The sequence below is a fragment of the Podarcis liolepis genome (genome assembly GCF_965112155.1).
Source record: "Podarcis liolepis genome assembly, chromosome: 4".
NCBI classification, from domain to species: domain Eukaryota; kingdom Metazoa; phylum Chordata; class Lepidosauria; order Squamata; family Lacertidae; genus Podarcis; species Podarcis liolepis.
This window is the reverse complement of record NC_139558.1, coordinates 35,236,935-35,249,130: the sequence shown is the minus strand read 5'-3', so window position 1 is coordinate 35,249,130 and position 12,196 is coordinate 35,236,935. Positions and strand designations below refer to the sequence as shown.

Below are 12,196 nucleotides of genomic sequence, written 5' to 3'. Positions count from 1 at the left end.
AAGCGCAGTATTTGAACAGTGTTTTGATTGCGGATTATGGAGTTTTTAAAAGGGGGGGGCTATTGACTGGAAAGAAAAGTTGGCAGCTTTGCCATGCAGATTCTTTAGTTGTGCAAAGAAGTATTCCTTGTTTTGAGCCAAGGGACGTGGAGTGCAGATAAAGAAACCTCTGGGCATTCCAGGCGTATCAGGAACCTTGTGAAAGAGTTCCAACACTTCTCAGTTCTGCGAACAAGCTATGCAGATCTCTTGACCCTTGCAGTATCAACAAGTCGGTGTGTTTGTCACTATAATTGGTAAACCGGGTTACTGCTTACAAGATCAGGAAGCCACAATAGGCTGCAGTTAAACATTTGCTTTCCCAGTCTGATCCTAGTCATGTTTATTCAGAAGGTACTGATGTGTTCTTCAACCTTGAACACCCTGATGTTGTTGGACTACAATTCCCAAGGTTGAAGAATACTGTGTTAAAATGCACTCGTCTCTCTGCAGGAGAGAAGCACACTCCCTTACTGGATGTAAAGGCCTTCAAAACAAGCATGCCTTAGTACTGCAGCTCTCCTCTGAAACAGCAGGCAAATGAAAACAGAGCTTACAACTGCAGGCGCTGGACATTAAGGTTCTGTGGGTGTTCTAAATACACTTGCCCTTTATTGCACTGGTTAGATTGAAGGCTCTGTGCTCGTCTTGCAACCATGATTCTGTTCTGTCAATGCAGAGAAACCTGCAGCTGGGCTCAATGGTGTGTGTGTGGTGTGAATCAAAAGCCAGATGATCAAAGCAGTATAACAAAACGCCACTCACTCTCCTGGTCCCTCCTCTCCCCACAGGAGGATGAAATTCAGCAGCTTCTCGAACGGTCGCTAAGATTATTTCAATAAGGACACGCTCATGGGCATCAGTCAGCGCTGAAAGCAAAATGACACACAGACGCCATTCGGTCTCTCATAGAAAGAGGTGGGAATCCTAGGATGGTTAACACAGAAACCTTTCCTTTCTCCGGGCCATTTTGTTTTAAGTTAGCTAAAAAGCAACACTGGAAGTTTTTGAATAGATTTTCACCACGCAGGGCATTCAAGTTATTCTGCAGAACTTACTGTAACACAACACATAATGAAGGACAAAGCTCTAATAAAACTATTCAAGAAGGAAACAGATGAATTTAACAGAACATCAAAGTTCATTAGCCAAGAAAGACTAGCATACATATCCCGGTTACTACATTGCTTTGCTCTGAAGTAGCAATTAAGCTCCAAAGAGAACAATGAGGATTTTTATTGAGTGGACCACAAAGCAGAGCTCCGAGTGGAAGACAGAATCTCCATTTCGGTGCCAAAACTCCACACAGCATTTTAAACTGGTGCTTGATGAAAAAGGTATCTGTTAATGAAAAAGGTATCTGCCTCTCATCCATCCTGGCTCTATAGTCCAATGGTTTGTATTGGATTGGCTGAATTCGAAGGCAGCAACACAAGTCGAAAGTGCCAAGTTCTCCTGACACACCTACCTTGTTCGTGACTATCGGCATTTCCCAATAAGAGAGCAGTCATGTACTCCCAGTCTTTCAATAAACTTGGGGCCCAATCCCAAAGGCTGTCTACAAGATACGTGACGTGGCTATGTAGCTAAAAATAAATAACAACAACAACAACAACTCAGACCTTCCAAAATGGTTCACTGAACATGACTTCCCACTATGATCTAATACTTGTTTGGGAAGAGGTGGAGCAGAAGCATGTACAACACATGCTGGAGCCTTGTTTTATGCTATTCCTGCAGCAGATCTCCACTGTCAAACAGCCAGGCTGCTTTTTAAAGTGAATAGTGGCTTATCTCTTCAGCAGTGGAAGAGACAAGCCGCTATCTCTTCCAAGCTCAGTACTTTCCCACATGTGAATATTGCTGCTTTTGATTGCAGCCTATCATGTTAAAATTTTGCCAATATATATAACATGAACTATCAGTAACAAGCAGCTCAAATTAAGGCCATGTCTCGTGGTAATAATTTATTATGATTATTTATGAAAAGCAAACAGTTTATATCATGCAGCAAAACAGGTTAAAGTATTAGAATTCTTATGGTTTCTCAGAATGAGAGATCTCAGGTACAATTTTGAGCTTATATCGATTAATTTGTACTTCCACCTTCTGCCAAACTTAAAACCTGATGGCAAAATATGAATTGCCTTGGCACCTTAGCTTCCAGTCAGAAAATGCACCCAGCCTTCTACCCATTCCAATAAAATAGCTAACTATTTTTCTAAGAACATAACCAAGCTCTTCCCTTCTGCACCTTCAGGCACCCTTCTTAAATATATTCTTCATGTGCCTACTTGTCCAAATCTTCCAGTCTACAATCACTTGAAAATATCAATCAATTGTCCAAATCTTCCAGTCTACAATTACTTGAAAATATCAATCACATTTTGAAACTTTACCTTCCAGTACACTTTTATCATCCAATCATTTCTTGTTATTATCACAATTCTTTTCTTCCCTCCCTCAAACCCTTACATTAACTCAACTTCATTAATTGGTCCTGATCTGTGAGACACCTCTGTGAATATTAGAAACTCATCTGTTCATCCAACACAGTATGCATTACCTTTACCTCACTTTCCAGGAAGAAATCTATTAGTGCTCTCAGCTGACTAGCATTGGGCTCCCACTTTGCATTACTTTTGGAGAATGCTTCAATTTCAATTTCCTGGACAATTAAACTGCCAACAGAAAAAGCGGACAATTAGATTCTGTTTTCAAAATCGCAATGCCTTGCCAGGTATATTATATATTCTAGCAGCACAATCCTAGAAACGTCTACTCAGAAGTAAGTCCCATATAGAGTTCAATGGAACTTGCTCACATTATGAAAATTACAACATTAATAAACATATGTTGATCCAACACATTAATTTTTTGAAGCTGTTAGGAGTCATTTGGCTCATAATAATCAGAGCTCCAGCTCCTTCTGGTTTGAGTGAAAGGGCAAAAAGGGTTCAAGACAAGGGGTTGTATCCAACAATGTAACTGGGCTCGTGGAACAACTTCCACCAATGCAACAGAACTTCCTGTCCTTCTCCCGCCCCGTGCCCCCACCCAAATCTGCTTCTGGGGACTGGGGCAATTCCAAGAGCAGATTGTTAGGGGTGAAGGCAGGAGAAGACCCATTGCATGAGCGGATGTTGTTCTGCAATGACTTTGTTTTGCAGGCCCTGCTGTGCTAAAATCCAGAAAAGAACAAAACTGAAAGACTTTTAATTTATGGCAACAGCATATTGTTTCTGCATCAGCGTAGTTGTTGACTGTTATTTTTCTTCTCTTCTCTTTCTATTATTTTAATTTAGATTTTTTAGGCATTTTTTCAACCGATCGGCTTATGGAAAATTAAACAAAAAGCATGATTGATTAAAAACGGGGGGGAAACCTTGACTATAATAAATTATTTTCATCAGCATGTCACAGTAGTAAGTAATAAAAAATCATCCCAATACCAATGGGGGTTATACTGCTTCCCTTTTATCATTCTAGTTCATTTCCCCTAATCCACATATTGTTACCAAGGCCCATTTACAAAGTTACTCCTGGGAGAGTGAGATTTTAACTTGACTGAAAAACTGGAACTTGTTTTAATCTACTGTCTCACTAAATTATTCAAGTTTTAGTTTCGGGTTTGTTTGTTTTTGGGGTTTGTTTGTTTTTTACTACGCAGCTGCATTGTGCAAGAAGAGACCCTTTGTGATTAATCAGAAAAGATAAACCATTCACAACAATCACAAGCAGATGCTGCTTGGCAAGAAATTGGCTCACTGGATAGAAATCAACAAGCAGAGAAAACAGAAGGGAGAGAGAGAGAGAGAGAGAGAGAACCCCTATATAATATTTGGCAAAAGCCAAAGGCAAAAAGTGTAAGCAGGAGGAGCGGGGGAAGCCTTTGTTCAAATCTTACTGCAGCCGTGAACTTACTAAGTGGCACTATTATTAACTGGATTTCTTACCTGCCCTTCATCACAAAGGTCCCAGAATTACAACAATATAAACACACACGATTGAAATCACTTAAAATACCATATTTTTCGCTCCATAAGACGCACTTTTTTCCTCCTAAAAAGTAAGGGGAGATGTCTGTGCGTCTTATGGAGCGAATGTGTGGTCGATCTCTGGCTGCCATTCCGGCCCCTTGACCAGGCCTCCATTGTTGAATGTTCTGCAAGGGAGGCTGTTTGTTTCCCCAGCGATATTTGACTGGCTGATTATCTGTCTGGAAACTGTAGTAACAGCTCCTTTCCTTTCCTAAAGAAGCTACAGAACTGTGAGTTGAACTCCATAAAAACAGGATTTTTTCCCTTTGCAAAGTAAGCTCAACAACTGTGAGCTGATCCTCAAAAAAGCTGGGGCTTTCCCCCTTTCCTCCTCTAAAAACTAGGTGCGTCTTATGGTCAGGTGTGTCTTATGGAGCGAAAATTATGCTAATGAGCCTTAGGGAAGCCCCGCCCCTGTTCTCTCAGCAACCCTGACTTGCTTTACTGAAGTTTTGTGAGACTTTTGGAGTTAATGGGTAGGATCCTAAAGAACCACGAGGTGCAGGAAAAGTAGCCCTTCAGACAGATCTGCAAACACTTGTGTAAGACTTTGAGAAGCACTGCAGGAGATCGCTTCTATAGCCGTTCTCATGCTTTTTCAAGATGTCCCACACGCAGAACATCATCTTTGGACGGCTTTTAAAAAAAAACTTTTCTCATGCAGCACTGTCATGTGGGACTTGAGAAAGCCCTTGCAGGTGTGCAAGGTGGTGGAAGGGAACCCCCGGATCCAATTTCCAAAAGCCACTGCAAAGGCTCCTGGCTGAGCATGCTGGGAGAAGAAAAAAAGCCCTTGCAGGGGTAAACTGGAGGGGGAGAAAAGAGGGGAACAAGTGGTGCAGGGTGGATGGGGGCCGGAACAAAGCTGAGAAAAGGAAGCCAAGGAAGAACGGTGCAAAGAAAAGCAGTCATTGGGTAGGCGGGAGAGAGAATTGAGCAATCAAACAAGGAAGGAAGGCAGGAGGAAGGAAGGCACCTGGGGTGAGAGAGGAAAACAAAGGACAAAATGGAAAACAAGAAATAGTGAGGGGGGGGAGGAGACAAACAAGAAAATCAGTGAAAGCAGGTCAGGAACAGAGTTGGCAAGACAACTGACGGAGCAGAGAGGAAGGAGAGATATAAAATGGGACAACCAATAGGAGGAGATGAAAAAGGTTGGCACATAAGGGAAGGGAAGACAGAGATGTGGGGTTGTGAAGGACTAAATGTTTGGAGAAGGGCCACAGCTCAATGCTACAACATCTGGCTTGCATGCAGAAGGCTCCAGGTTCTCTCACCAGCATCTCCAGGTGGGGCTGGGAGGGCCCCCCCCCCTTTGACACCCTGGAAAGCTGCTGCTAGTCATTGCAGACCACAATGATCTAGACCAGTGTTTCTCAAGCTTGGGTCTCCAGCTGTTCTTGAGACTACAACTCCCATCATCCCCAGCTAGCAGGAGCAGCGGTCAAGGATGATGGGAGTTGTGGTCCAACAACAGCTGGGGACCCAAGTTTGAGAAGCAGTGATCTAGAGGGACCAATCAGACTTGGCATGAGGCAATTTCCTAAGAGCCACAGGAAAGTGGTCAGAGTGTTGAACTAAGTCTTGGGAGACCCAGATTCTGAGCCCTACTTAACCCATGATGCAGTGTTCAAAACTCCCATTGTTCTATGCGCATTTTGCAACAGGGAATTTAATTAGCGAGTTCTTGAGCTCTGGGCGCAGTACTGTGCCTAGGATTTCAGATTAAAACTGCAGAGTGGAAGAAAAGGAAGAACTTTTTCTGCCTCCCCACTTCCAGCTACTCTCTGAAGACTGGAGAAGAGACCCTCTTAAGAATATTAGGGGGGTGGGCAGGGGAAGGACTAGACCATATGAAAAATGAATAAAATAATATTTTAGTTGCAGTTCATTCATTTTCAGCTTTGTATTCTTGTTATTAAAAAAGTGCACCTAGTAGACATTCCATTCTTGTGCCCATAACCTAGGTTTAAGGTGCAGTTTCTAACACTGCCATGAAGCTCCCTGGGTGACCTTGGGACAGTCACTGTCTCTCAGCCTAACTTACCTCACAGGGTTGTTGTGAGGATGAAATAGGGAGAGGGAGAGAACCATGTATGCCACCTTAAGCTCCCTGGATAAAAGGTGGGATCCAAATGTAATGAAATAAATAAAGCCAGGCAACATTTTGTAGCAAGCCTGCACATCAGTCTGTGTATATAAACTATAATTGCAAAATATCATTAAAGAGCCAGACCCAGGCATTGGGCGTGAAACGCTCCTCAGTGAACCCTAACAATGTCTCCTCACTATTACACCCACAGGAAGCATCTCTGGCAAGGGAGGGAGGGAGGGGACACCTTAAAAAGAGGTCCCCATAAAGTCAACTTTCACACTGAAGGAAAAGGCATTATGCTCAAAATTATATGATAATCACACAGGCAGGCAGATAATTCTGGATTCCTTCCAACAGACATCTAACACAAAACAGACAAGAAATAGGTAGGAAATATTCACAGAAGAACTCGATGTGGATGAAAATTCACCTGGGTTCTATACTCTCTGACGGCATCCAAAGGAAAGTAATTAAATCTATGAAAGACCAAAGAACTTCCCATCTGGAGGCACAGAAAGAACTAAGGAAAATTTTACCAAGTAAAAAGAAAAGAAGGAGAACGAACTAAGAAATGCAAGCATCGGCAAGACAAATCAACAGACAAAAGCAGCTGAAGTTAAGGCCTGGTGAAACAAAACTGATTTTCACCGATTTATCTTTTTTAGCAGAGAGTATAGCTGCCCTAGCCCTAACCATGTACACACACACACACACACAAAAGTATGCATAAAAATAACCTAGGACTGGTTGTCTGAGTGAGTGTATATTTGGGCATCCCATCACATGCTTAAGGATCAACATTTCTACTAATGCAGTTCTTTGGTTACTACGTTTGCATGCTTATTTTACACCGGTGGAGATTGGACCGAATGGAAATGTAACAAGAATCAGCCTAGACCACAATCACTCAAAAGAGAAGTGTGTGTGGTGTGTGTGTGTGTTGAATTATGATGTTTATAGCATATGAAAGCGCAGGCTCTGCTGTTATGGAGCCAACCAAGTGCCAAATAAAAATAGTCACACTGAGGTACCTGTTATAAAGAAACTCCCCAGCTGCTACAGCCAGTGGTCGGTGGGTGGCATAAACAAACTGGTATAAGGTTTCACAGTCTTCAGATGACAACGCATCTTCATAGTTCCTGTACAAAGACATGGTATTAACTATGTTTTGTCAAAAAGGGCATTGTTACACACGTTAACAGCATAACCCTATACATTTACCCAGAAGTCTTCCTCTGTGAATGGGGCTTGCTCCTTGGTAAGCATGCATAGGATTGCAGCCTAAGCCTGTAAATACTTTGGGTTGGGGCTTAATTGTACATTACTTTCTTGGAGCGGATAGTGTTTAGTCACTAGACAGCTTTGGACTTATCTATATCCACATGGAGTCATGAAACTTCTTCTGTCCGTTCTGCTGCGGCCGGAGAGAGACCATAAAGTTCTGTTCTAAGCCTTCTGAGCACTGTATCCTATAAGCCTTCCATAGCATATGGCATCAAATTATATTTCGACGGCAGAAACATTTATGCCAGTGTAACATGCGAGGCTCTCTGGGAATCGACAAACAATCATGGAAAAGAATGAATAAGGTAATTTGGTTACATATTTAGAGCACAAGGTGAACATCAGGCAAAGATGTCAACAGAAGCAGTGTTCTGACATTCAGTCGCACATGTTAAAGATTAAGTGGGGCTGGAGTTTGCAAGCCAATATCCCCAAGGCACATCAGCTGCTCTTGAGATCTTGGCACAGTTAACTCTCCCACCGACTGGAAATGCCAATATGCCAGGGCTCCTGCTCACAGCGAAGTTTGCAACGAACTTAAAGACTCTCTCGAGACCTTTCTGCTAACCGGAGAAAGATCTCGACAGCAGCCAGCCTGTGAGGGACATTATTATTATTATTATTCACTGGGTTTGTACCCCACCTTTTTCTCCAAGGAGATCAAGGTGGCACACACAGTTCTCCCCCTCCTTATTTAATTCCCACAACCACCCTGTGAGGTAGGTTAGGCTGAGAGGCAGTGACTGGCCCAAGGTCACCCAGTGAGTGGGGATATCAAGCCTGGCCTGCCAGGTCCTAGTCCAACATTCTAACCACTGCAACCACACTGCCTCTCACTGGGAGTGGGGCTTGCATTGCACCCCTGCCCCACCCCAAATTTAACCCTTTGCATGATCAGGCAAATACCAGAACATGGCTAAGCACTACAAGAAATAATAAAATTTATTTCCAACCATTTTGAAGATAAGAGAGTGGTTGGAAAGGGGTCATAGTTTAGCCTTCATTATTTATGTGCTTCTGTACTTTCATACTACCCTTCGCCACAACAGTCACAGGGGGATTTGCAGCAAAATAAAATGCAACAGCAAAGCATAATACGTGCTACAAAAATCAATTAAAACTACTATTTTTCATATAAAAGGTTCCAGGTTTAACCCCTGTCATGGGCTATTAAATCACCTCTCAAGGCAGGGTTGGAGAAACCTATGCTGCTCTTGAACCATGAGAAGTAACTGCTAGTCAGAATATACAACAGGGAGATGGGTCAATGGCCTAGCTCTGGATAAGACAGCTTCACATGCTTGAAGACTAACTAGCTAGCTCACAGAGAAAACAAATCCACCACATTCATACCACTTAAGGCTATCTCTAAAACAAGGAGGGGTACTTGGTTTCCCCCCTCAAACCTTCAGGTCAACAATGCAGTTCCAGTGAGAGATTTCATTGCATTGGTTTTTTAAGGAGTTTTTAACACCCACTTCTGAAACCTCACAACCCTATGTAAAATAGCTAAATTGAAGAGTTCATACGAGTCCCAACACAAAGGAAGTTTTTCAGACAATGCCTCGGCCGCCCTGTGAACAATGTTGTACCCCTTGCATGTTAAGGCAGCGCAAACCTTGCCCCTATCTTGTCCTGTCCCCTAGCAGCTAATTAGCTGGCAGAACAAGCATCCCACTAGCAACTAGTTGACTGGACCTCAAGTTTCTGTGAGTGGGACAGAGTTGCAAAGCAAAAGCTCTAGAAAACCACACTTTGGCTAAGTGTCTGCTCTCACTGTAAACAAGGCAAAAGCAGATGGTTGGAAGCACAAAGGGATCTGAGGAGTCAAGGCAGACTCAGAAAAACTGCAAGCTGATCATTCTCCTACTGTCCATCATTTGCAGAGAGCTGCTTGTTATTTTATTTTTGTTTTTTTATTTTTAAAAAATAAAACACAATGATTTCAAGCACAGTAGATGCAGCTTCACCATGAAAATGCATACCAGGCATCACAGAATAAAAAAAACAACCAAGCTTTTCAGAAACCTAGAAAACAATCAGACAATGCCTCTGAAATTTCATTTCCCTATGTATGTGTAGTTCTGCACTGGACAAGAATCAGATATACGAAGCTGCATGCAAAATTGTTGGAAAGTATGCCAAGGTATTTACTAGGAAAGAAAACCGATGCTTTGCTATGTAACATTACAGAAGCACCCATGAAGTCAACCTTTAAAAAACAAACAAAAAACCCTCCCTAAACATTTAGCTTAGTGAATTCTAAAAATAGTGATGTTCTAAAAATATTTTAAATAAGCTCTTTTTATGTGTTGTGAATTGATTTTCCCTAAATGTATCACTTATTTGTTAAAATATTAATAGACTACTATTTGATTAAAAAATATCAAAGCTATTTACAACAGATGAGATGAGAATCCTTGCTGGCTTCGGAGCAGATAGACACTGCAGGTGTGGTGTAACTTCTGCATTAATGGTTTGCCAATTGGGACTAATATTCTTAATTTTTAAAAGGCAGAGGGGGAGAATCAGTTCTCTCTCCTCCTCCTCAACTAATTTGGCCGTTGTTTACTGGAGATACCAACATAACTACAAAGCAAATAGTGGGTTTTGTTTTTCAAAATAAATAAATAAATACCAGTTAATGGAGTCTGCTCCTTGTAAAGGTCGATACCCAGTGGTGTCTTATTTTACCTCAGAAAGAGTGGCTCTGTTTTGTAGGCCATGAACCAGAAATTACGCATTCAAGGAATACTTCATTGAGAGCAATGCTTCTGCTGCAAATATACGGAATGCCAAGTGCCAGATAAAGGTTAAGCCAGAAGGGCCTGCCGGTATGCAGCCGTCTAAAAATAAGTCTTGCCTTCGCATACCAAATCCGCGTTATATCATTTTCCTCCATATTTCACTGTGACTGAGCACAAACAGAACACGTAGCAGAGAACTGAAGGTGGGGCTCTCTAGGGAAGCAACGGAGGAAGCTTAGTTTCCTCTGGGCATTTCCACCCTTACCAACAGAAATCTCAAAAGGATCTCATTTATTTTTATAGAGGTGACCTTGGCAAGATGGCAGCATAGGAGTTCCGAAAGCCTAGAATGGTCTTCGGCTTGTATCTGGTTAAAAAAATAACAGTGAAGGGAACATCCACAGTGCTTCACCCATGATGACAATGTTAACGTACCTCAATTGAAAGTATAAATCCGAAAGAACAAAGAAAGCTGGTGAGAGACAAGAAGAACAGGAGACAAGTGAAGGGAAGGGTGCAAAAGACAGATCTTGGAAGAAAAGTGTGGCTTAAGTGGCAGGATGATGCCATATTCTAAGTACTGTAAGATCAGAGGAGGCTTTGCACCAAATGAGGTTGGGTATGTGATTAATTTTTTCATCGTAGAACTGAGGGAGTATTTGGACTCTCACAGACTATCTCCCATCACATATAACCACAAGCAAGTACGCCGATTTTTAAATAGGCATAGTTCATTTCCAAGCTGTCAACAGAGACACTTTCTTGTAAAGTGGAACTGCAACTGAAAAATAGTGGTTTTATTTTTCTCTGTCCAGTGGGCCAAGTCATCTCTGTCAAAAAGGGGTCAGAGCTGGCAAACCTGCTGGAGCTGGAAAAAGAATCTCCTCGCCACTGATGCCATCTGAGCCGCCAGTGACAATGTTGGGCTTTAAACAACACATAGAAGAAAGGAATAATCTAAATTATATTGTAATTTTCTTAGAATTTAAAGGAGTTCCAGTCGTGGGATGGAAAGCAAAAATATAGGCTCAGTACCTGCAGTTCAAGGTATCATGTGACTTTTATAAAAACCTACCACAATTAGCTCCACAGTACAGTCATTTTCCTACTTCAAAGACTGCCTTGTCAGGACAACACTAAAGAATGTTTTAAAAGTGTGATGTATTTCTGGAGAATACTGACAAGGCAGATTTTCCACACTCCTTCCCTATATTTCCTGCCGGCTAGATCTCCCTGCTTTTTACCAGCCAAAATTCCTTCCTCCTCTAGTGTTAAACCCTTTCGCTATTTGTAGATCTATGCTCACACACCAATATTCCCTTCTAGTATTTCCCCTTCAGTCATCTCTTCCAATTGCCTAATCACTAAAGTGGGGCTTGTTTTCAATGTTGTTTTCCGAACTCGCCGAACTTTAGCCCAGTATTTCCAGTGCTCCTAAGTTAATAAAGTACAACGAAATTATTCTAGCGTACTCTGCATGCTAAGAAGGTAATATCTCATCCCTCATCTTCATGAAGGACTGTTATATCCCTGTTTCATGCCAGCTGTTGCCTCTGAAAATCTGACCTAAATGCAGGGCGATAAAACTCATGGATGATTTTTAACACACTCTCTCTCAACACACACATACACATAGCTGAAGCAGTGTAAAGTGGTTGATAAACACGAGCAGTGCTGAAGAACTTTGGGGGGGGTCCTTCTGGATCCTGTCTAGAGGTGTCAGATCTGAAGCAAAGACAACCAGGAGGACAAATCTGTAGAAAAGTAAACCTATGAATTAGCAAAACGGCCCAGAGCATTCCTATGACTAAGTCGCCCCGGGTTTAACTAGTCTACAATGCCAAGACAGCTGAGCATTTGTACTCAAATCCTTGCTGCACAATGGGAATGTCATGAACACCCGGGATTATAATAAATCGTGTCACCTGGAATTAGAGCCTCTCTTCTGGTGCAAAGGCATGAAAAGCATTTGTTCAGTTCAGAATTCTATA

General features: G+C 42.1%; 1 protein-coding gene across 10 annotated transcripts in view; it reads right to left on the bottom strand.

Annotated features, from left to right (window-relative positions):
* LOC310706278 (cohesin subunit SA-2-like) overlaps nucleotides 1-12,196 on the bottom strand; it is a 70,222-nt gene that overhangs the window by 22,253 nt on the left and 35,773 nt on the right. For 6 of the 10 annotated variants that reach the window (XM_083501819.1, XM_083501815.1, XM_083501810.1 and 3 more), the window contains 4 exons: nucleotides 7,206-7,313; nucleotides 2,612-2,720; nucleotides 1,508-1,625; nucleotides 805-908 (listed from right to left, as the gene is read on the bottom strand). In XM_083501819.1, the coding sequence (XP_083357945.1) occupies nucleotides 805-908; nucleotides 1,508-1,625; nucleotides 2,612-2,720; nucleotides 7,206-7,313 (439 nt within the window). Of the gene's footprint in view, nucleotides 1-804; nucleotides 909-1,507; nucleotides 1,626-2,605; nucleotides 2,721-7,205; nucleotides 7,314-12,196 lie in introns of all 10 variants that reach the window. The other 4 variants (XM_083501813.1, XM_083501814.1, XM_083501818.1 and 1 more) reach the window with 1 other exon arrangement.